Source organism: Nuphar pumila, chromosome 17, assembly GCF_984573655.1.
Source record: "Nuphar pumila chromosome 17, dmNupPumi1.hap1.1, whole genome shotgun sequence".
In the NCBI taxonomy this organism is placed as follows: Eukaryota; Viridiplantae; Streptophyta; class Magnoliopsida; order Nymphaeales; family Nymphaeaceae; genus Nuphar; species Nuphar pumila.
The window spans coordinates 6,315,420-6,341,016 of record NC_143265.1 but is presented as its reverse complement, the minus strand read 5'-3'; the positions used below and the strand labels follow the sequence as shown (position 1 = coordinate 6,341,016).

The 25,597-nt window shown below is 38.6% G+C and overlaps 1 protein-coding gene across 3 annotated transcripts in view; it reads right to left on the bottom strand.

The window, feature by feature from the left end:
- Positions 1–25,597, bottom strand: part of LOC149811461 (uncharacterized) — a 111,780-nt gene that overhangs the window by 9,568 nt on the left and 76,615 nt on the right. For all 3 annotated transcript variants that reach the window (XM_089993096.1, XM_089993098.1, XM_089993097.1), the window contains 12 exons: positions 16,981–17,055; positions 16,699–16,770; positions 15,306–15,371; positions 15,079–15,196; positions 14,747–14,843; positions 4,011–4,170; positions 3,887–3,935; positions 3,701–3,783; positions 3,174–3,394; positions 1,770–1,856; positions 1,608–1,683; positions 1,445–1,501 (listed from right to left, as the gene is read on the bottom strand). In XM_089993096.1, the coding sequence (XP_089849222.1) occupies positions 1,445–1,501; positions 1,608–1,683; positions 1,770–1,856; positions 3,174–3,394; positions 3,701–3,783; positions 3,887–3,935; positions 4,011–4,170; positions 14,747–14,843; positions 15,079–15,196; positions 15,306–15,371; positions 16,699–16,770; positions 16,981–17,055 (1,161 nt within the window). The remainder of the gene's footprint in view (positions 1–1,444; positions 1,502–1,607; positions 1,684–1,769; positions 1,857–3,173; positions 3,395–3,700; positions 3,784–3,886; positions 3,936–4,010; positions 4,171–14,746; positions 14,844–15,078; positions 15,197–15,305; positions 15,372–16,698; positions 16,771–16,980; positions 17,056–25,597) is intronic.

Sequence of the window (25,597 nt, the reverse complement as noted above, 5' to 3'; positions counted from 1 at the left end):
TTTTAAACTTATATCCAATCCAAATGAAATTTGTCACGGTTAAAGCTGCCTTTCCATGGAACAAAGTGGATGACAACCACTTGGAGCAAAATGAACATGAGAACTTATCTAGTGGGATCCCAGATATTGTGACTCGTTTTAATATATAAGATAAGGGAATGAAACCCTCCTTTCAGACATGACTGGAGGTACTTTAGTTTTATCACAACTTTTTTTAGAGGAATCCCTTAAAAACATTGTAATAGGCATCCACTTGTGCACCCTACGATACCCATCACCAGCTAAGACAAAGCATCAGCTTCTAAGACTGCTATAATCTCACACCTGCATTTACAAACATGTATTTGTGCATACATAATCTATGCACATGTATGGTGGGGGTATGTTCAAGATCAAAATTTTAAACCAAAAATAGATGTTTTTTAGATGGCTAAAAAAACCTTAATTTGCAGATAATACATCAGATTAAATGAGCTACCCCTTGTTTTATAGGAACTTTCCATGCACATGCACCAAAATAAGAGTGACTAAAAAAGAAGATTTCATAATCAATTGAATCCAACACTGAAAATATCTCAAAAGAGATATAGTGCTAAATACGCACAACCACCACAAAGGGAGAGGTGCACAAAGGCACAAGAACACTTAGAACAATGTACACAAAGATACAAAAAGAGAACCCAAATGCAAAAATATAAAGAATTTTATTGAACAAGTTGGAGAACAATGCTCCAAGCATTGGATGATTTTACAATAGGGGTTCAACCCCTTTTATAGAGGAGAGGAAGCCTTGGAGGGGCTCCCACTAGTCGTTGGAGCCCCTCCAATGGTTAGAAATCTTACCGTTGGAGGGGTCCAACGACTAGTGTTGGACCCCCCTCCAAGGTTGACTAAGTCAACAAATGAAAAAGAAAAAGAAAAGAGAAAAAAGAAAAAGAAAAAAATGAAAAGAAAAGAAAAAGAAATAAATTACAAACATATTTACAAATGTAAATATGCGTAAAATAGAGCAAAAGACAAAAATACCCCTGGGGTTACATGAAGGGAAAATATATATTTATATATATATAACAATAGATACATATACATATATGTATATGTATCTCTCGTTATATACATATAAAAATATATATACACAGGAGATACAATTTAACACCCTCCCTCAAACTTAGGGCGAAATGACCGAGAGTTTGCCAAGAAGAAAATTTAACACAACCTCGACTTCAGTGTCAACTGTCAACCCCATTCAAAATTTCTTCAGAAAATATAAATCCTACATTTGAGGTAGAAATAGGGATCAACGTATTCACGATAATTGATGAAGTATTTTTCCATATTTTATATAAAAGCATGAAAAAACTCAACCTAGACACTATATATCACCTCAATATTATGGCAAGTAATAGATCTAATGCATATCATAGCCAGACAGCATGCAACTTACAACTTTTTGGTCATCTCCCCCACTGCACAGATACGCATCATTTGGAGCTACAGCAACCTAAAATTTAATTTTTCAATGATGAAAAATCTCAATCCAGTGCAAAAGATATTGATTGACATAGATTAGAGAACATGATAACAAATAAAAACAATTTTTAACTCACAGTATTAGCACACCGAGAATGGCTGATCATATATCTTATGCATGGCTGACCAAGGGAGACATCCCACATGGCAATACTGGATTAAGCAAATGACACTCAGAAATTCTGCAGCTAAACAAAACAAAAGCAACCTTTACAACAGTGAAGATAAGCTATTATTACCTCCCATTGCCACTTGCAGTCACCAAAATAGGCTCTTTATTTAGCCAGCGAGCATCATTTACACCTTGGTCCCCCACATCAACAAATCTGGAAATTAATAGTTTTTCAATGAAAAGACAAACCTCATAATGTGAACTAAAACATAATTTCAAGATGTAAGCCAAACAAGTGCATGTAGAATTTATCACAAATGATCAAGCATTTTCTCTGCCACTTAAAGTAGCAAAACATATGTTTAACAAACTAGCAGTGCAAATGTGTGCATGTAACATTTATCACAAATGATAAAGCCTTTTCTCTGCCACTTAAAGTAGCAAAGCATATGTTTAACAAATCGGCAGCACAAATGTGTGCATGTAACATTTATCACAAATGATCAAGCCTTTTCTCTGCCACTTAAAGTAGAAAAACATATGTTTAACAAACTGGCAGCTATTTTAGCAAGTTCCTATTGAATTGAAATAGCTCTATTTATTGTTTTACAGACTTCCACAAAGTAAAGGTTCTGGATGATTTGACTATTTGGCCTGTCATGTTTCTCAGACCAGCCCTTGAAAACCAACATGTCTAATGTGCCTATCATCACTTGACATAACTGGACACTGGGCCCAACTGCATGCCCGCTCCTGCAGCCACTATGTCACCAAAGATGCTTATGAGGTAAAAATACAAGCAGAGTGCCTCACCATTGGCCAGATTGTAAATGCAGGATCTGCCCCCAGCCATAAATTGAGACTTAAGAAAGAGCCAGGTAAGTTTTCCTGGCCTCATTATTATGGTTTCAGATTCTACTAGGAAACCTCATCATGCTACCCACTACAAGGTCAGGAGGGAGTTCACAATATTTAATATAGTCACTCTGTACGTTCAGGGGAATCCATGTATGTCAACCATTGGCACCCTTTTTACCAGACTGTAAGGTCCTTGAAAGCTTTTACTCTTGTTTAATGTATTTATAGTCATGTTGATCAATTATTTGTTCAAAAAGAACTGCAGCTTTTCTTTTTATGTGAACAGGCATATCACAAGTTGACAACAATAAAGCACAAGGAAATGGAAATAGAAGCCAGGAATCAATAGTAAATCAAAATTGAAACTTAAAAGAGGTAACTACATGACAAAATTGAAGGCACTTGTAAGTGAACTATGTAAACAGCTTCAATAACAGCTTAAAGGACAACCAAAGATGCAGTCAAATTGATAACCATACACATCCATCAAGTATTATGAAAATGATAGAAAGACTACTCAATATCAAGCATGTCCAACCCTGGAGGGTTGATTCATCTTTCTAGTTCAGAACAGAAAACTGGATAATGAGCATGTACAGTGTCTGAGGGTTGATTCAGTTTTCCAATTCAGATTGGAAGGACAAGAAAGAACAGAAGGACTAAAAAGAATTACCCTGGACGCTGGCCTGCATGTTCAACAGTTGGCATTGGCTTTCCATGGCTCAGGCAATGCAAAGGCCTCATAGAAGACAACTCATTGACAGGAAGAGGTCTTTCCGAAGGTATCTGCCCATGGTTCATGGGAATAAGTCTGGTATCCCATACCAAAGTGTTATTAGCTGTACTTGATGCATGGAAATATGTACCACAGCTGCTAAATGAAACAGACGTCACCTGAAATATTCAATAAAGACGGTAAGCACAAATGAAGTTCCAGAGTCTGTGATACACTGATACCAATCAACTAATCACAAACTTTGTACAAGACCCCCAAACCCCGTGACAAATATGTACTGGAAAGGAGAGAACAATATAAGTTAGACACTTCTAAGAAAATATGACAAGATCAAGAAAGAACACACGAACTCATGTTGTTTCTTTTATACAATCCATAAATGTAGAGGAACAAACATATAACAGTTAAAAGTGTACAGGCATCATTAAACAATTAGCAACAATTTTCCCACTAAAACAACCAACCTCACAATTTGATCCCACAGAAAGATGGGATATTCCCCCACATGTCCTTATGTCAAACAGCCCGATCGTTCCATCCCCAGCACCTTTCACACATTAAAGACTTAAACAAACCATTAAACACAAGGAATCACCAAATTGTTATGCTAATGAAAGACGGGAAAAAATGAGAACAATAAGGACAGACACCTGTGATTACAGTATTGCTGCTTGGGTCTGAGTTCAATGAAGTGATGTACTGAAGCAACCAAAAGAAATATGTCAACACAAAAAACAATCAAAGAAAGTAAGATCCACCAGTGATCAGACTTACAGAGTTACTTGCAGGGAAAGAAATGCAATTTTGAGGAGTTTCAATGTCCCACAATTGAACAAGAGCAGGACCTCCATATGCAGAATCACTACCACAAACAAGAAGGTTCTGACTGCAGAACTCCATTGCATCAATTGATGGCAAAACTTGACCACTTGTCCTATGGATGAAAAAGAAAGCAACCAAAACCAATCAGATACTCAAATGCAAACAGGAACAGGAAATCATGTTCTTGGGGAAGGTGGCAATAAGCAGAAAATATTTCATGAAAAGAGCCAGGAAACTTAGTTTGTCAGAAAGTTATGCAAACTAGAAAAATTAACATTTTCAATAAAATTGATGAACGACTGACAATGATCAGAGAGCCACATAAGAAGCACTTAAAAGCAAAAAAACATAATCAACAAAAGTATAGAAACAGACAAGGAAAAATAGAAAAAAAAGCTTGGATACGAGTATTTCTCAAGCTCCCAATACATTTTAATTTCTAAGAGAGATTACAGAAGGTGATATTTCCAGGATCCTCAAGAACAACTATGTTTTTATTGATCTTTCAAACCATATAAATCATGGTTTGGCATTCTAGAGTTATGGTTCTAATGAATAAAATTATAAAAATGAGTCAAGCATCTTATGTACAAAACCCATAATTAAAGGCATTCAAACAGTAGAACAGCACTAATGTTCTCAAGAACAACTCCAAGCATGGGATGTTTGAGCTTCTGCTACATTTTCCAGCAACACACTGAGGGATGGTGACACTAGGGCTTGTCCTTGGACCAATGATTCAGTCAATGGGGTGCAATGTTGTGAAAAGCGTTGAGGCATACCGAGGCGCTCTACCAAAAAACGAAGTGAGGCGTAAGCCTCAAGGCATAAAGCATAAGCCTCAAAAAAAAATTAACTTAGAAAAACTTAAAAAATATCTAAAAATATAAATAAATAAAAGAAATGTTTTATTGATGAAGCAACAACCAATAAGAAATAGAAAATCTCAAATAAATATCAAAAAATATGAAATTAACATGTAAAAAAGTAACACTAATGCAACAACTTGATTTATGTAAGTATCTAAAAAATAAAATATGAGAATTCAATAAAAATATATAATAAAATGTCTAACAATCAAATTTCTCAACATCGTGCCATCATCAGAAAAAACATATTAGCATTAACAATTTAACAACCAAATGTTAACGTATTTGTCCAAAACTCTCCAAAAAGAGTGTTACAACATTCACAAGAACAAAAAAAGCAAAAAAAAAAGAACCGAAATACAGGTACTAGTTCTTCTTCTTCCTTTCAGCAAAGAGAGAAGAGAGAGGAAGAGGGAGAGGAAGAGAGATAGAGGAAAAGCGAGAGAGATAGTGAGAAGGAGAGACGAAAAGAGAGGGAAAACAAGAGAGGGAGAGACGAGAGAGACTAAGGGAGAGCAAGAGACGAGAGAGAAAGAGGGAGAGCGAGAGAGACTGAGAAAGAGAGGGAGAGGGAAAGCGAGAGAGGGGGAGAGCAACGAGAGAGAAAGAGACAGAAAGAAAGGAGGGGCTTAATTAGGGCCTCTCCCCATTTATGAGTCAAATGGGGGCTTTGACCACCATTTGATCGAGGTGCGCCTCACCATGAGGCATGCACCTCATAGCCCCCGAGACACACGCCTTAAGGGTTTTCGGCTACAAGCATGCGCCTCAAGGCGCAAAGTCTCTCACTATAAGGCGAGGAGCGCCTTTTGTGCCTTGAGGCACGTTTTTGACAAGGTTATCTTTACCGTGTCGTATTATACAATACAGTACAATATGTATTGTTACTTTTTGCCTTAATGATACAATACACACATGTATCGCAATACGAGTGTGTATCATACTCGTATCGGGTGTATCGTACGATACACCCCGTACCGTACGAGACACGGGTCTGGCGCACTTAAAAAAACCTGAAACTAAGTCTTTTTCATTTTGGGTTTAAAAGGCCTCTTAAGAGCCAACTTCTACACATGTGTAGAGGCTGTTGAAAGGGAACCCACGCACCCTAGGTTATCTGAGATCGATTTGAGCGCAACGGAGAGGGCTTTTGCGATTTTCTCAAAAGTACATTTTCACTCATTTTTTCACTCAAGGAAGTGGGTCAAGGTAAAAAATCTCTATTTTTTGCTTGTTATTGAGTATTTTTGGGAGAAGATAACATTGGAAGAATCGGCATGGCAATGGTGTACTCAAGTAACAAGTGAAAATTGATTAAGAATCAAATGCAACTATTACCAAAATAGTTTTTCGGGTGATATCTCTCGGTTGAAGCTTCATTTAACCGAAACACATCATAATGTGCAAGCATGCACATCAAGAAAATTGTTGAATATCGTAAAATAGCAATGTCGGCAATTACTTGATGATCTGAGAGGAAAAAGACAAGAAAGAGAGATGAATGAGGCAAAAATGGGTTATGTGGAGCCCTGGGAGGATGTATATTATAAAGATGAGCTCTCTATTTATGATCCTACAACCTATAGCATAGGATCCACAGTAGGAAGTTCTGCAGTGAAGGAAAAAGTTACAGCTAGTGACAATAGTAGTGTCATGGGCACAAAAAGAAGAGGAAGAAAGAGTTCTTCGAGAGGAGGACCAAGACATAGAGCTAGAGGCTCTATTAGGAGCTTTTTCCCTCCTAGGACTGTCACTAGGGCGCAGCTCGACATTCATACTGCTATGACTCCTCAGCATTTAATCAAGCAGGCAAATATCACGGTTGAAAGATAATTCTATGATACCTGCATTCCTTTTAATGCGGCAAATTCCTTTCATTTTCAGGCTATGGCAGATGTCATAACAAGTATCAGGCCTAGATACAAGATGCTTTCATATCATGCTTTAAGAGGAAAGATTTTAGATGTTAATGTGAATGAGGTGAAAGCTTATTGTGATGAGATGAGGCAGTCATGGAGAGAGACTGGGTGTAGCATCATGACAGATGGATGAACAGATAGAAAGTTGAGGACCTTGATAAAAAATTTTGTCTATTGCCCCAAAGGAACCATGTTTTTTAAATCAATTGATTTGTCTGATACGCCCAAGACATCAGATGTATTGTTAAGGGTTTTTTATCAAGTTGTGGAAGAGGTTCAACATCAAAACATTGTGCAATTCATTACTGATAATGCAATAAATTATAAGGCAACAGGTAAAGAATTGGTAGAAAATTTTGGGTCATTCTTTTAGACCCTGTGTGCTGCCCATTGCATAAACCTCATGCTTGAGGACATTGTCAACATAGATGAGGCATATCAGATGAATGCTGACAAGAAATTTCTAAATTTATTTACAATCATGCATGGGTTTTTTAAGCTAATGAGAAAGTACACTGGTTGTGCTAAGTTGATTTGTAATGCAGTTATTATATTTGCTATAATTTTTTTTTATAGTGCAAAGTTTAGTAAAGAATAAAGTTGCACTAAAAAAATGTTTTCATCATATGAGTAAACCCAGAGAAATTATAGATATTGTATTAAGAAGTGAATTATGTGATTCATACATGAAGTTATTGAGAATAACTATACTTTTGGTGAAGGTATTTTGATTGGTTGACAATGAAGACAGACCAGCTACGGGTTATCTCTATAAGGCCATAAATAAGGCAAAAGATGTCATCAGAGATAATTTGAAGAATAAAAAATTTTATATACCTATATAGAACATCATTGATCATAGGTGAACTGGGCAACTTCATCAACCTCTTCATGTTGCAGCACATTATTTAAATCCTGCATTTAGATATTCCCCTACATTTAAAATGGACAGGGAAGTCAACAAGGGATTTTTGGATTACATCGAAAGGCCGAACCCTAATTATAGCATTCAAGATCAAATTCATAAGGAAATGAAAACTTATGATAATGCATTGTATGATATGGGGAGACCTGCAACAGTGTGAAACCATGTCATAATGCGCCCGAGTAATTTATTTTGTCTATTTCAATTTTAATTTCAAATTGTTATTTAGTTATGATGTTTTGTATGATTGTATATTTGTTATTGTCCTATAATTGATTTCTCATTTTATTGTTTTTTTTTCAAACTTGTGGTGGGTCAGGTTTGGAAATGATGTTCGAAATATGAGAGCTTTTGTCATTCGCATTCTAAGTCAAACATGCAGTGCAAGTGGATGCGAGATAAATTGAAGTGTCTTCAAGTAAATCCATACCAAAAGAAGAAAGAGATTGGAGCACAAAATGCTCAATGACGTCGTCTACGTTCGCTACAACTTACAAATGAGGTAGAGGAATATAAAATTGTAAAGTGTGGTTGTCATTTTCATTCAAAATAACTTTTTTTATTTCATCTTTTTAGGCAAATCGAAAAGTTATCAGCAAGGAGGCACAAAGAACAATTTGATCCCATCAGTTTGAAACATTTTGATGAATTGGATGCATGGGTTGAAGAAGAATGAGAAATTTTTTTGAATAAAGAAGACATTCAGTGGATTAACATTAGGGGTGGCAATCGTGTCGGGTTGGCGGGTCGACCCGACGGGTTGGCGGGTCAGCATACCTCAACCCGAACCCGACCCGTTTATTAAACGGGTCGACTGTGGCAAACACGAACCCGGCCCGTTTAATAAATGGGTAACCCGACACGACCCGCCAACCCATTTAATAAATGGGTTGGGTCGGGTAAACGGGTTCTCAGATTCGCGGGTCAAGTTGGCGGGTCGGGTTGGCGGGTTGACGGGTCGGCAGGTTGGCAGACGGGTTGGCAGGTTGACCCACCCGCCTAACCCGTTTATTAAACGGGTCAGCCGGGTTGGCGGGTTGGCATACCCCTAACACGAACCCGACCCGTTTAATAAACGGGTTAGGCAGGTCGACCCGTTTATTAAACGGGTTGGTTTTTTCCAAACCCGAACCCGCCTAAGAGGCGGGTTGGCGGGTCGTGTCAGGTTTTGCCACCCCTAATTAACATGAAAGGAGCATAAAAGGCAGATGATGAAAACCCCCACGTATCTTGGAGATGATGTGGATGTCGAAGGAGAAGAAGAAGATAATGAAGATGATTATGATTATTGATGTTTTATATTTTATTAAAAAACTTGTTTTTGTGAGATGTTTTTGTTTATATAATATGAAAATATGACTCTTGTGGTATGTAATAGACACATAAATGCTTCATATGTGATTTTATGTATGTAGTTTGTGCAATTCATCATTATTTCATGTGATATGATTTTTTTAGAATTTTTACTAAATTTTACTGATTTTTCTTATTTTTTGGATTTCTTTGAATTTTTGTATTAACATTTATGATACATTTACAACGATACGGTGTTACTATATGATACATTTACAACGATACGGTGTTACTATATGATACATTTACAACGATACGGTGTTACTATTGGGTCGACCAATACGAGTAACGATACACTACTTACAACCTTGGTTTTTAATAACACAGATGGGGTGTTTGACCTTTTCACATCATCAAGTATTTTCTAATACCCTTGTCATATAAAATGCACATAAACATATGGCAATAATAGGAAATTTCGAAAATAAAAAAGAATAAATATTGTACAATAACTTGCAACTGGCCCAAATCTTTTCTTGCTATTTTAATTGCTAGAAATGGAAAATTTACATGTTCATTCCTTTGAATTCAAAATTCCAGATGCAGAAAGAAATGAATATTGATAGCTTAAAAAAATATAAATAAATCTATGTAACACATTTTTTATAACTCATATCTATTTGTACAACCAATCAAGCGCTAAATTTTATATGATTTACCAAAGTTACTCGATAATTGTCAAAATAACGCCAATATGGAACTGAATAAGAAAAGTCACAGGACATTTTGATGTATGTGAGGTGGCAAAGCCAAGGAATTGCAGGTTGCAGAACATATAGTTTTAGGAAGGAGATTTACTAGAAGATTGATGCAGAGCAAGACCAGGTCTGGTCTATACCGGGTGACCCGGGCATGTCCAAGGATCTAGGATCTCAGCACCAATGGGATAGACGATCGGACCCAGATAATGGATCCGATCACGAGCCCGGTGCCCCGATGCAAGGACGTGATGCCCCTGCGCACTTACTCAAGGCGAGCCAAGGATGGAGGCAACACCGCACATTGACAGCACCCCGATCCATCAGCAGCGACGAGTTGCCTCGGGTCCAAGGACTGGACCCGAGGCCCAGATCCAATCACGCCCTATTAATACCCTGTTTTAGGGTTGCGTGAGGACACAGAGAGATAATTGGAGATTACCGCAGCCTTTGTTTCTATTTATTTATTTATTTCTGTTTGCCCTTTCACCAGCCTTGCTATTTGATTCTTGCTCCTGTTGCATTGTCGTTATTTGTTTTCCCTTTTCATTAAGATTGATTCCATTGTTTAGATTGAACTTTCATTGAAATAAAAAGAACCTATACCATCATTTTCGATGGTTATTCATTGGAATTTTTCTGCACATCACACGACGTGGAGTCGTGCTCTTCTTTCCAGCATTCAAGTGTACATGAAGGCCGATACCGCGCTGCATCAAAGATAGTTCATTGCGGATAGACAAATGAAGGATTCATAAAATAAACTCTAACAATGAGTCGAAAGAAATACAGCCACACAGGCCTAAATGGACTGGGAAGAAGAGTGTTTTGGGCAGATCTAATTCAAGAAAAAGAAGAAATTAGTGTGGTTAAGCAAAGAATCTTAACGAAGTGTCATACCAATCATAAATTGGGCAACTTAGTCACAGAAACAAACATATTTTCCAGAACATCTATTTGTGGAATGACGAGGGAAGCAGAACCAAGAAGTAAGCACAAAACAAAGTAGAAGATAATGTAAGCATGAAACAATCGGATGCCTATTAAAGGCCAACTCAAAACATGAGAAACTAGATGGAGGTGCGCATGAAACATCTGAAGCAAGCAAATGTGCCTGCTATGCAATTTCCTTATCTATCCATTTTAGTGAAACAAAAGAATGGGAAGCACATTCAATGCTTCTTTAGATCTTCCACCTATGCCGACCTTCAAATTTTTGTTACTTCCCCATTGCTAGGATGTAAAACCAAAAACAAAAAAAATAACTCGGATTCGGGTCGGATCTGGACCCGGATTCGGGTCGGATCTTTTAAAGACAGTGAGGCAAAGGGGGGAGGTTTCTCGAAACCTCCTTCCCCTCTGTTCTCCCGTTCTCGCTCTCTCGGTTCTCTTTGCACAATCTCTCGTCGAAGACCTCCCGACTACCAGGCCACCGGCGACACTCGCACGCCGGCGACCCTCCCTCCGACAACCCCTAGGTACGCTCCCCTAGTCCTTATTCTCCTTTTTTTCCGTCTCTCTCTCCCTCACTCTTCGTTTGCGCGGGGAGGGGCTGAGCCACCTCCCTGCCTCCCTCGATCGCAAGGGAGGGGCAAAGCCCCCCCTCCTTGCTGCCTTAAATCGCAGGGGAGGGGCAGAGCCCCCTCCCTGTGATGTGTTTTGTGAGGGAGGGGCCCAGCCCCTTCCCGATGTATCTGTTTGCAGGGGAGGGGTCGAGCCCCTCCCTGCGTCTCCTTTTGGCAGGGGAGGGGCCGAACCCTCCCTGTGCTCCCTGCGCTCCCTGCGGCCAAGGGAGGGGTCGAACCCCCTCCCTGCACCATATTTAGTAGGGGAGAGGCCCAGCCTCCTCCCTGCTCCCTTTTACAGCAAAGGAGGGGTCGAGCCCCTCCCTACTCCCTGTTACGGCAGGGGAGGGGGTCAAGCCCCTCCCTGCTCCCTTTGACGGCAGGGGAGGGGGTCAAGCCCCTCCCTGCTCCCTTTGACGGCAGGGGAGGGGGTCGAGCCCCTCCCTGCTCCCCTTTTTGTTGTTCAGGGGAGGGGTCAAGCCCCTCCCTGCACCCCCGTTGTTCAAGGGAGGGGTTGAGCCCCCTCCCTGCTCCCTCTTCTCTGGCCTCAGGCAGAGGCTTCGTCCCCTGCCTGTTCGTCAGGCAGGGGTCAAGCCCCTACCTCTGCTTTTCAACTGGCAGGGGCTGAGCCCCTTCCTCTTCCCCGGCATCAGGTAGGTGCTTCGCCCCCTGCCTGCTCGCATAATCGCCAGGCAGGAGACAAGTCCCTGCCTCCTTGCATGCTTGACAGACAGGGGAGAAGTCCCCTGCCTCCCCTTCGTTGCTGACAGGCAGGGGCTTTGCCCCTGCCTCTCTTCTACTTTGTCAGGCAGGGGCGCAGCCCTGCCTGCCCTAGATTTCTTAAGGCAGGAGTGCAACCCCCTGCCTCGTAGTTTGCCGACAGTAGGTCAGTAGGGGCTCGCAGCCCCTGCTTCTTGCGCTTATAGCAGGTGCGCAAGGGCACGATGCCCCTGCTTCTACTTTCTTCACATCAAGACAGTGGCAGTGCCCCTGACCTTCTATTTTTAGTATTAGCATGCTAAGACCGTCGCTTTAGCAGCTCGTATGACGGATCTCTCTCGCGCTCCGCAGCCCGAGCCGTCAATCGCCTACACTCGTAGACGCCAGCAACCTCGCAACTCTTCAAGGTAAGAGAAGATTGCACGGAGGACTTGGACAATTGAATTGAGTTCAATTAACTAAAAAAGATAATTAAATAAATATATGTGCATATATATATATATATATATATATATATATATATATATATATATATATATATATATATATTTATACGAGTACGCATTTAACTCAGGGACGCGGTTTTGCGATCCTTGTCCTTTACTTTCTGTTATGTCTTTATTTTGTCGTCGCGCTTTGCGCGCAGGCTCCTGCTTTTGCAAATATTTCGTTACTGTCTTGTCATTGCAGATGATGCTCAGGTTTTCGCTCATTGCATGTACTATAAAGGCATCCTCGTGTAGGATGCAAGAGGCATTTATCACTCCCTCTTGCGACAAGAGTTGAGTCAGGAGCTTAACGATACATTCTCGTCTAAGGAAAGGGATCCCTAGCAGGGATCCTGGCTTTTCGAGTGAGCAATCGTGCAGAGTAGACTTGAGATTTTTGGGAGCTACGCAAAAGCATCAAAAACTACTCAAATCGAAGCATTTGGAAGGATGTGATTGGCTGCATCTATTCGACATATCTCGGGTAACCCCGAATTGGGGCTTGAGCGAACTTCTTAGCGGGGGGTTCTGTTGAGAAACTCGTATCTCGTCTATCGAGGCCGGTATCGAGTCATGCGAGGCATGTAGATACCCCGATAGCGGATGACACTCTAGAAAATCGCATGCCAAATGTTGGCACAAGTTGTTAGCTGTTTCAAAATATAAATAATGTCAAAAGTAAAGTTTGAGAAATATTACATCTTTGTGAAACACTTCTGTGGAGGCTCATATTGAGGAGTTATACCCCTTTCATCCTAGAGTACTCGTAGTCGTACACAACACGCAATGATCGGACGAGACGGTCGTGCAACCTCGAACAATGCTAAATGCACAATATTGTAAACACATAAAAATGGGATTGCCTTCACAGGCAAGATGCTCGTGGTTGAAAGACCACAGCATGTAGAATGGGTCGTTAGTTAAGCAACGCCTAACGCACATCTTCCCCCTTTGGTTTCTGTCAAGGGAGAGGATGGATCGATACAAAACTCCAATGGACAGGTTGTTAACAACCACCCCACGGGCAAAGATCCGGCCTCCCCAGTCATTGGAGTTAGGGGAAGAGACTACCAGACATAATCCTAGGTGGTAGATCTCATGGATTTCTGCAGAAGTTGGATGCATCAGTTGTCAAGTACCTGCCTTTGGGGAATCCTCTCTCGACTAAAGTCATCCCCTTAGGAGCTGACTCAACTAGTTATTCGGGTTATTGAAAATACATAGAATAACAGACGCCCGAACTAGTCTCAGTTGTTTCTACGATTTGTCTGCGCATACCCGCAAGCCAATAATATCGAAACATAAAGTCTGTTCACACTAGTGAATGAGTCATAAGACTTGCTAGTTGCGTGGTAGTTCACAGCTTAAGATCAAATGAATCGTCATGTTGTGTTTGACAGTTGCACTGCTTACTTGCTTTGAACTGCTTAACTGCTTTAAACTGCTTAGCGTGCTGAATCAAATATACTTAATTCAGTTTCCTATACTCTCTCTTTTACACCTACTAGTTTTTCGCGAAACTAACTCATTCTATGGGTACAGGTGATGATTAGGTACACCACGGGCAATGACACGATGACAAGATGGCTTCAAGACTTCCTTTTCCTGCTCTTAGCTCGCGTCCTGGATGTTTTTGGGTTTTGTAACGGATTTTCCTTGGGATATCCGAATTTTGCACTATTTGAAAACTTCTTTAAATGAAAGTGGTTTTTCCAAGTATTTTGCAAGTATCACGTGTAATGAGTTTTGGTTCTTTTAGTTAACGTGCCCAAAGTTGTCAGCTTGCCTTTCTAAATTCAACAAAAGAATTATCTTCCGCTGATTACATAAACAAACTCTGAAAGGAAAGAGATTTTCTTCTAGTCTCTTGCCTGTTTTCTAGAAAAGGTTCGCAAGTTTGAAATTTTGGGGCGTTACATAGAAAATGTTCCTAGCTCTTAGATTTTAACTCCCCTGCCTACAACTATGATAATATCAACGTGTACCAAACTAGAGTTTCTTGCTACATACTAGAAATTAGGTAAACATGAGAGACTCGCGAAAGAAATAAAAAAACAAGAACATTATAATGTAAATCTTGAGATATATCTGTCGTTGTAATAGCATGAAGTAAACCATGATCCTAGATGAACAAAGCAATGTGTTGCATACCTCTTACTAACATTTAGGTCTGTTGCAAGTTTCCCAGTCAGAACATTCCATAACAGAAGTTTGCCATCGCCTTCACTACCACTTGTTGCCACAAGGACTGAAAATGGGTTAAAAATTCAAGAGAAAAGTTACTAATTGCATTGATCATAGTTGCCAAAGGCATTTAAAAACATAATAGACCTAATCAAACAAATATCAAATAGAAGAGGACCGCGTCCAACATTTTGACAAAATGGACATTTTAAGAGAGGGATAATGAGTGTTGATTTTCAAATAAAAATCACATAACTATCTACAATTCAAAAATTAAAATCAGTCACTGTAAAACATACAACTTTGCCAACGGTTTACAGCCATAGCATTTATCTTCTTTATGTGCCCAATAGCATCGTGGTCATTGTCAGAAGGCCCCAGAGTGAAAATACATGCACCGGTCGTAGAGTCCCAAACCTGTTTCCAACTTCATGAGAATGAGAATTTGGGAAATGTGTCACATACTGCAACTACATGGCTTCTACTTCCATTCAACTTATTTAACTTAACTTTTCAGAAAAAGTACCTTCAATAAGTTAGCACCACAGGAAACTACACTAGCACCCTCTACCGCATATTCAACTGCTTGAATCTGCTCCAATATTAAAATATTGTATCTCAGTAAAGCATGTACTGGAAAGGGACAATCGGTTTCGTATAATGGATCAAGCTCACTACACACAAATATGAAGACCAACATAACATGAAATAAATTTTGCACAAACCTACAAACAATCATGTTTTTCTTTTTTTCCTTTCTTTTTTATTTGCGGAACTAAAAAAGCATGCTTAAAATGTGAAACAGTTCAAACAAGTAAACAATTTCGAACCATCAAATATATTTCCACTTAGGTAAATCTACACAAAAACTCGTACCAAAAAGTCAAGCACAATCAAGTAAGCTTCTGATCAAATTTTTGTTTTTTGATTATTTTTTGCCAACTGTTTTCCTGCATAGGTTGTTGGAAATAGCTCGAATGACTACAAAAGAAAACTGAAAACCCAAGGTTTTTGGCCCTTCTTTCCCAAGCAATTTCCAGCCATGGAAGTTGCATCAAATGGCATTCAATTGAATTATATGGAGTAATCAACAACCAACCAATCTAATTTAACCTCTTCGGTTGACGAATTGTCAGACATCAAGTTAAAATTTTGAAACTGAAAAAACATTAACAAGATCAAAAGTCTTTCTGCATTCAATGTCCTTGAGAAACCATGGCGGTGCAAGCAGTAATTCGCATCATGAATGGTAATTTGGAAAACTTAAAAAGTGAAACTCACTTTTTCAAAAGGATAATCACATCCCAGAAGCACAAGTAATGCACAGCAATTGCACTTTGTTAATCAGTAAAAATATCCTTAAAGGTGGCAACTAAGCATCACCACAATATTTCACAGTGTTACAGACAAAAAGACTTGTGAACTGTTAACATGAACTGAAGCAGTAGAAGTCAAAAGAACTTTCTCTGTGTCTATAAAACTCCTCAGAAATAGGTATGGTTATCCATATGCATGTGCACAATGATTGTGTGTGTTGGTTGTGGCAGCTCACTATATATGTATAACCAGTTAGAGCATAAGTAGCCGCACATTATGTTGATTATGTGCTTACATGCCTTAGTTGTGGTACATGGTTCACAAGATATGTAGAAGAAAGCCATGTAACAAGTGAATTTTGAATTCTGATAGAATTGCACTGCTATTTGGAACCCATGGTTTACAAATTATGAAGAGACTGATTTGGTGGCTTCACAAGCTAGAAGATGATATCTCAAAAGCCAAATAAAAAAGAAAACTTAACCAAGAAGAGAACAAAATGGAACCATGAAAAGTACATCTTCCGGAATATTATTAAGCCAACAAAGCAAAGATAAAGAATGACATGATATCTGAATCAGCATGAGATAATGCAGGAATACCTGACAGTTATGACCAGACAATTCAGTTGCCTTTCCAGCAAGTACATCATAAAACAACAATTCATTGGGTGCCTGCAATATTCTCACTGGATGCAGATCATCAAAGTTTGCCAAATAACAAGATTGACAAATAGCAAATAATATCCTAAGATACAACATAGGCTATACTGCAAACAGAAGGTTGTCAAAAATCCACATCAGCCAACTTCAGGAACAGAAAAAGTTCCAAGTTTGTCACCCTTAGGGGGGGAAAGAAAAAACGAAAGAATAAGCAATGCTAACCTCATTAGAGCTACATACAATCTGAGGATGTCCACCAGGATGGAATCTCACATCCAGAACCTTCTGAACTCCTTGCTGAGAAATAATGAGATAAAAGTATAAAAAGAAAAGAAAAAGAAAAAACTGATGAGGATATATCTACAGAGAACAATCACTGATAATGCAATTAAAGAACTATCATACAGTATTATACCACATAATAGCACTAAAGCTGGCATCTTTGAGATGATAACCCTCAAACCACATCACATGGACACACTAATAGGAGTCCTGTGTCTTAGAGGACATAACAAAACATGTGGACAATATCACCCAACACCATTTATAATTTTTTAATCACTTTTTGCATTTATTGTTCATAAATATATTCATATATATTAAAAGTTATAAAGTTGTAACTATTAAAAGTTAACTTTTATACATTAAGGGTGCGTTTGACGGAAGGGCAAGTTCCCCCACAGGGAGAAACTTCTTTGAGGGAAAAAAGTCGCATGGTCCCCCACTCAACTTTTTCCTCCAGTTTTTTAGGAGATTAACTTCCCAAAAATTGCACAAAAGAGGGAGATAAAGTCACGCTTTTGATGGCATGTGTGGGCCCACTGAAAACCGAAAGGTTTTCCTTGGGGGAAGCTTCTCCCACGCCATCAAACCTGCCCTAAATGTTCAGGGAAATATGTTCCCTTGCGGTCTACTTTTCATAGAAAATAACATATTCTTGTATCAATGATTCGAATCCATATCACATTTGTGTTCATATCTATATATAACCCTCAATTACATGGTAGCATAAATGGTTAGCATACATTCATCACCAATGTTGAACACCATCATTATAAGTTATGGACCAAAAATGGTTACAGAGAATTTTTTTATCTTAACTTGTTAGCAATCAAGTCATTTCCTGTGTCATCAAATAGTTCATCCTACTAGCATAGAAAGCCTACGAAACTAAATCCAAACATTTTCTGGAGATATTGGGAGGCCACAATATAAGGTGAGCAACAAGCCCAGGTTCAGCCCCCTCATTTAAGAGACCACACAAGATCGACCTCAGTTTAAGGTCTTCCTTCCAAAGAAGAGGTGCTTCAAATCCAGTGTTTTCCTCCCTCATTGAAGTAAAAGACTAAGCTCAAGCATGGTATAGTATGTAATGAACCCACTGTTAGAGATCCAAAGAAATAAGAGGGAGAGAGGTTAGGGTTAGAGGAGGCTCAACACAAAAGGAGAATAAAAGTTCTTTACATTACCTATCGTGAATGAGAAGCTTAATGCTTCTAAAGGGTTGACCCCCTTGAGTACATCAAAAAGAAAAAGGCAGAAAAGACTAGTATACCCCCTTCTTTATAGGGTATGTACATAGTAGCCTAATAAAGTTATTTAAAACAACCTTATGCTATACTATATTACAGACTTTCAATACTCCCCTTCAAACTTAGAAGGATGTAAAGGAATCATTCCAAGTTTGGAAATGAAAGAACTGAAATGCAAAGGAAAAAGACTTTTTGTAAACACATCTGCAATCTGATTCTTTGGCTGACATGCTCCAAAGCTATAATCTCATCTTCATAAGCCCTTCTTGTATAATGGCAATCTATTTCAATGTGCTTAGTACGCTCATAAAACTCTGGATTCTTTGCAATATGAATAGCACTCATATTGTGGCGGAGTTTTTTTTTCACATGGAATTCTCAATTCCTTTAATAACCATCAAATCCAAATATTCACAGCCACAACTTGAGTCATCGCTCTGTATTCAGCTTATGCAGTGAACAATGAAACCCTTTGTTACTTTTTGCTTTTCCACGAGATCAAAAAGATTTTAAGGAAAACATAAAACTCAGTAGTGGAAAGACGATCTCTAGTGGAGCCTCCAAAATCAGCATCACAGAAAGCTCTCAACTCTTTGCCAGACGAAGATGAGAAAAACATGTCATAGTGCATAGAATCTCTGACATACCTGATGATCCTGAGTACAGCTGCAAAATGAATTGATCTGGGAGCACTCATAAATTGACTCACTACATGAAGTGCATGAGTTACATCTGGTTTGGATATAGTCAAATATATAAGGCTCCCAACTAAATGTCTGTATACTACAAAATCTTCTAGCTCAATACCATCAATTGCCCTTATCTTCAAGTTTGCCTCCATGGGAGAATTTACTTGTTTGGAGTCGCCAAATCTTGTTTTCACAACCAAATTTGTAGCATACTTATGTTGGGACAAGTACAGTCCCCTTGGAGAGTAGGTTATCTCAAGCCTAAGAAAATACTTCAATTGCCCCAAATCTTTCATTTCGAACATATTGTCCAGCTTTCTTTTGGTCTATTCAGTCTTCTTTATGTCATCTCCGGTGAGAATCATATAATCTACATAAAGAAGCAATATACATCTTCCAAGAGCAGAGGAAGACACAAACAAAGCAGGATCATGATGACTCTAATCAAAACCAAGTGACCTCGTTGCTGAACTGAACTTCTCAAACCAAGCTCTAGGTGTTTGTTTGAGACCATATAAAGCTTTGTGAAGCCTACACACTCTGGCTTTTTAGATCTAAGTATCCTTGTGGTAATTCTATATACACTTCTTGTGAATCCCCATTCAAGAACGCACTTGACATATAACTGCTAAAGATCCAACTCTTGCATGGCGAATTGTGGTCATATGAGCCACATGAGCAAAAGTTTTTGCAAAATCAATTCCAAAACGGTGATTGTACCCCTTAGCTACCAATCTCGCTTTATACTTCTTCACTCACCCATCTACCTTTGTCTTTACCTTGTCCACCCATTTGATGCCAATAATAGTTTTCTTTGGAGGAGGTTTTACTAAATCCCATGACTGCATTCTTTTTTTAGATGCATTCATTTCATCAACCATTGTCACTCCTCATTTCTTGTTGCTTCTGCATAGAACTTAGGCTCAACATAGGAATAGATTAGGGCTAACAAAGCACGATGATGAGGTGCAAAAGACTCATAGGACACAAAATGAGAAGAAAATATAGAAGGTTTAAAACTTTTACATACCTGACAAGAAGAAGAAGAAGATGGTAACTCTAGATTTTGTTGTTGTTGTCTCAGACCAGCTGCCGCAGAAATGATATCAAGACTGGCCTCTTTTCCTTGCTCTTCCACTTGGTCTAAAAATGGAATTTCAATAACACTCCTTGAGTAAGTCTGATCAAACCTATCTTCTCTAACTAGAACTTGCTTCCCTTGACCCTCCGTCCTCTCTCTCCCATCTTCCCTTTCTTCAAAAGGAACCAAAAATGACAAGTCGGTCTCATTTTCTGTCTTTTCTCCATACTGACTAAAGTATGGCACATTTTCTTAAAATACATGAATGGATACCCACTTTCTTTTCAACCGGATCATAGCACTTATATCCTTTTTTACCCTCAAAAAAACTAAGAAAGCAACAATTGACAACTTTAGAAGATAACTTGTCTTTGTATTTGTCAGCTAGCAGAACAAAACATACACAACCAAATACCTTCGTCATATCATAGTTTGGAACTTTTCTATACAGTTTTTGAAAGGGAGATATGCCTTTAAGTATTTCATAAGGAATACGATTTATTTGATAAATGCTCAGTCGAATTGCATCTGCCAAAACACTTTAGGTACTTCTCCAATGCATGTTTTTCCTCTCATGCTACACCATTTTGCTCAGGAGTGTAAGGATAGGACTTTTGGTGAACCATACCTCTCATGCAGGAATCTTTCAAACACATAACTAATGTATTCATCACCAAAGTCAGTACGCAGAGTTATAATGTTAACTGCAAATTGATTCTCAACCATAGCACAAAAGCTCTCAAAATTTTCAAAAAGATCATTTATATTTTCATAAAGTATATCCAAGTAAACCTTGTACAATCATCTATGAAAGTCACATAATAAGATGATCTTCCCTTTGACACAATAGGAAAAGGACCCCATACATCTGAATGTACCAAATCAAAAGGACTTTCTGATTCCCTATCACTAAACTTGAATGACAAAAAATGACTCTTGGCCAATCTACAACTCACACAATTTTTAACATGATTTGACACAACTATCTTGGATTTTCCAAAACTTTCGGAGGACACTAAACTTTGCAACCTAGAGCTAGAAATATGCCCAAGTCCCTGGTGTCAAAAGAAAGACTCATCCAAAATTGAAGCTCCATGTTCGGTTCTTACTTCCTTCTACTCCCTTATGTCAATCCGGTCTAGGTAGTTCAGATCTCCTTTCCTATGGCCAATTCCAATCTTCTTCTCTAACAATTGATCCTGCACAACACAACCAACAAAGGAGAAGATAACATTATAGTTAGTTAAGTTTAGTAATATGACCCACAAAAATAAGATTAATAGCAAGAGACGAAATATGATAAACTTGCGAAAGATTAAATTTACTACCAAGATAAGAATCACAAGTAATTGAACCTAATTTGGAGACAGACATAGAAGAAACATCTGCAGTGCGAAAAATGTCACTGCAGGGACTACAGCTAGCTAAAATAGACTTATGAGGTGTCATGTAACATGAAGCCCCAGAGTCTATTAGCCAACTAAAGGAAGAACCCGAGATATCAAAGAAAGCAGTACCAGAGGAGGAAGTAGGAGTGGTAGAGGTAGAAGGGCCAACAGCTGACTGAGCAAGAAGTTGCAATTGCTGGATTTGATGCTAGATCTCTTGTTGAACTTGCTCTAGTCTGTGAAGTTGCCCACTACCCATTACTTCACCGCCAACTGATGAAGAACCACTTGACTGCTCATCCTTGGGCATTATACCCTCCCTTTAAGTAGAAGCTGCATATGCACCACAGATCTTTTTCTTAAGAATGGAACAATAATTCTTCATATAACCAAAATTTTTGCAATAGTGACACTAAACAGAACTAAGGTCATCTCTTCCACCAAATCCCATCTCCCCTCGCCTCCGGTCCTACCACCACATCTTCCACCCATTCTGCCACCTATCTGCTTGGATACAACTATGATATTATCCCTAAAAGAGAATGATCCAAGAGACTTTATCTTAGTCTCTTTCGCAATTAATTGAGCAATGACTTGAGTCGCGGATGGTAAGTGAGAACGACGCAAGATGGCACTCTTTGTCCCAACAAATTCTGGTCTAAGAGCCATGAAAAACTCAATGACTCTGTCAGTCTCCTTGTGCTGATCCAAAAGCCCCAAACAAGTTTGACATGAAGTGAAAGACACAGATTTTGTATACTTCTCACGTTTCTTCTATCCCTCCATCAGTGCAAGAGCATCCCATATTCTTTGTATATCAGAGTAAAATTATTCAATTGACTGGATTCCCTGGCGCATACTTCTCAACTCTGAGTTGAAAATGTCTTGCCCAGTTCTCTTGTTTATACACTTGTCCGAGATATTCCAAGCTTCTTTGGCCTCATGGAATTTTGAAATATTCATGGCAATTCTTAGTTCCATGGACCCAAGAATCCAAGCATTGACTCTCGCATTGTTCATAACTCATTCCTCTATATATTTATCAAAACTCTCATCAAAAACTTTAGGTTTTGCTTTTGAACCATCCAATTAGCCTCCCAATCCTTTTCCAACAACTACCGCTTCCAAAAAATCAGCCTAATACGCATAGTTTGTCCCATTTAACTTGACAGGAATAATTTGAATCCCTTCCTTCTCCATAATACCACCAACAATGAATATTACCAAAAATAGAAAAGGGTCGAGCTTAAAAAAAAAATCAACTAGAGTCACTTTAAAGGTCAAGTAGATGACACAAGACACAAATGAACACTACAATATGTTGAATATACTTAAAATTGTTTAATCCACACAAAAACAGCACAACCTTAGTAACTAGGTGCAGTTGACACCTAGAAAAGACAGAAAATGGCATACCTCAAGCTAAAAATACCCCAAAACTTGTTCAAATCCTCTCTAAAACCCCAAAATAATTGACCCAAGCACTTTGGTCAACCTCCTATAGTAAAAATGACTTAAATAGAGTTAATTTGAGCTTCCAAAAACCAAAAACATAGCCAGATTCAACGTTTTTCCCAAATCTAGACCGAAACTTTTGAAGAAATCAAGAAAATCTTGGAAAATCACTAAAAATTCAAAACAAGTTCAAATTCAATGGGGTTTGATTTGTAGAACATCTAAAATCAAATGGTACCAAGTAAAGAAGCAAAACTAACCAAAACTGATCTGAACAGACCAATCGTTCCTCCAAGAATGACGGTGAGATTGTACCAAGCTTGCCGCCTTCCAGATTCAAAGCCTCAGCTTCCCTGTACACTCTAGCTCTGATACTATGTTAAAGATCCAAAGAAATAAGAGGGAAAGAGGTTAGGGTTAGAGGAGGCTCAACACAAAAGGAGAGAACAAAAGTTCTTTACATTACCTATGGTGAATGAGAAGTACTTCTAAAGGATCGACCCCCTTGAGTCCATTAAAAAGAAAAAGGCAAAAAAGACTAGTTGTAACGACCCCAACTCATACTCATGAAAAAGTGCAGATTTTCTTTTTTTTTAAACCATTGCAGAAATCTTCCCAGAGACCCGGAGCCTTTACAGTTCCAACACAACTAGGAAACTCAAAGAAACCACAAGGGATCTTACAACCATCTTTCAAACCATAACAAGCCAACTTTATTAATTTAGAAATAATAGTCATGAGACAATTACAAGATATCAGAGTGCATAAAAATCAAATGAAAAGAAAATAGTCACGTTGTCCAAAGGGTCTGTTAATAGCTATGTAGTCCTCTCGTAGCTCCTCTCGTAAGCAGGTCACCTCACTGGGCATCTGAGGCTGCAAAAAACACAAAAGTAGAGGTATTAGAAATCAAAAGAATTCTGTGTACGAATCTCTCTAATGAAACAAATAAGCATAAAAAATATAGATAAGATTCATGCAATAATTTTGAATGATGCAATTATGATAAATTCATAATTTAAGCAATCATTTAAGAAACCAGAAACAATTACAAAGCAAGAGAAAACATTAATTATGCAATAAAGACATGTTATCATGCAGTATAAAGCACACATCATGCCACCATCCATATATCACAAGAAAACAAGTAAATATGCATGATCTAATGCATAGCAGAAAATATGCATGATTTCTGTGCACATGCATGAATAAATTATTATCTTTTATCAGAGTATTCTTTTCATATACATGCCTATATTAAATGCATTTAATTTAAGTTCTTCTTTTTATTATCATTGTCCGCGGATACACCAAACTGGTAAGATTTTTCGAGGTCAAGTAGGGTTCTCAGAGTAACTTAGCACACAAGTTGTATTTTATTACCGTGTTTCAAACTTAGTCATCGACTGAATCAACCTTCGGAATATTAGACCTCCACATCTAATGTCGGGACACTAAGGACCTCCACATCCAATAATGTCACTTTCTTGATATACCAAAATAGCAGTTGTGTCTACACACCACCCCTAGGTAAAATGGCGGATTCTCCCTAAAACCGTGTTCAAGAGAAAGAACTTCAATATCATGTTCAGGGGTAACAATAATGCAAACAGAGTTTTTGTATCTTCATGGTTCCCCAAAACTGAAACTCTAAGAGTCTCATTCTAATGATGGGATATCTCAGAACGTATATTACATTGTTCTTTTTCTTTATCTTGTTATTAATGGTCAATTCATTAATTTGCAATTTAGCATGCAAAGATCAAAAAACAAGCTCGCATATCCTAACGCGAGACCAATCACGAGACCAAAGCCTGTGAAAAAAATAGAACAGTGCAATATAGTGAAACAATAGCAATGTGACTTTTACGATGCATTAAAACAAATAAAGAAGAAGCAATCCAAGCTCAAGGCTACACAGCCCACAATGATCTAGTATTTAATCATTGATGCATCCTATGCAAAAATCATAACTTGTCATATATGCAATGATGTCAACATGTTTTTTGATGCCCATTCATATATGCCAACTTAACAATGTGCATGAAAGAATAGTAGTCATATGCATATGCATGAGTTCACACATTCATGTTAAGTGTACGCTTTCATTCAATACACATAATCACGTCACATGCATTCTTTCATTTAGTGCACATATTCATGTCAAATGCATGCTCCCATTCATTAACCACGCATGTGAACATCCATGCAACTAGATACATGCTAACACATTAATTTAAGTAGGCACCTGTACATGAGACAACTATGCAATAATATTTTTTTAAGCATAACATAACGTGTCTTAAACATGTGCAAACTATTACAAATGTGCATGCATAACCAAGTGCAAGCTTGTAGAACCTCATTCTTTTGCATGTATCAATCGAATTTAATTCAAATACCAATCTTTTTTTTAGATTTTTTTTTTTTGAAACAGATGTGACCCAGTCGACTGGGTCTTGCACACCGTCAAACCCACCCTGCCGACCGAGTCAACTGGGTCAATCCCTCAGCCCAACCGACCCAATCGGCTGGGGGGTTGACTGCCCCATGGCTAAACCAAGTTTGTACCCAGCCGACGGTCAGTCGGCTGGGGCTCTAAAAAAAATCTTCTTTTTTTTAAAAAGGGGTCTTAACACCCAGCCGAGGCCGGGTCCTGATCAGGCCCAGCTGACCCCGGTCAGCTGGCTCTGG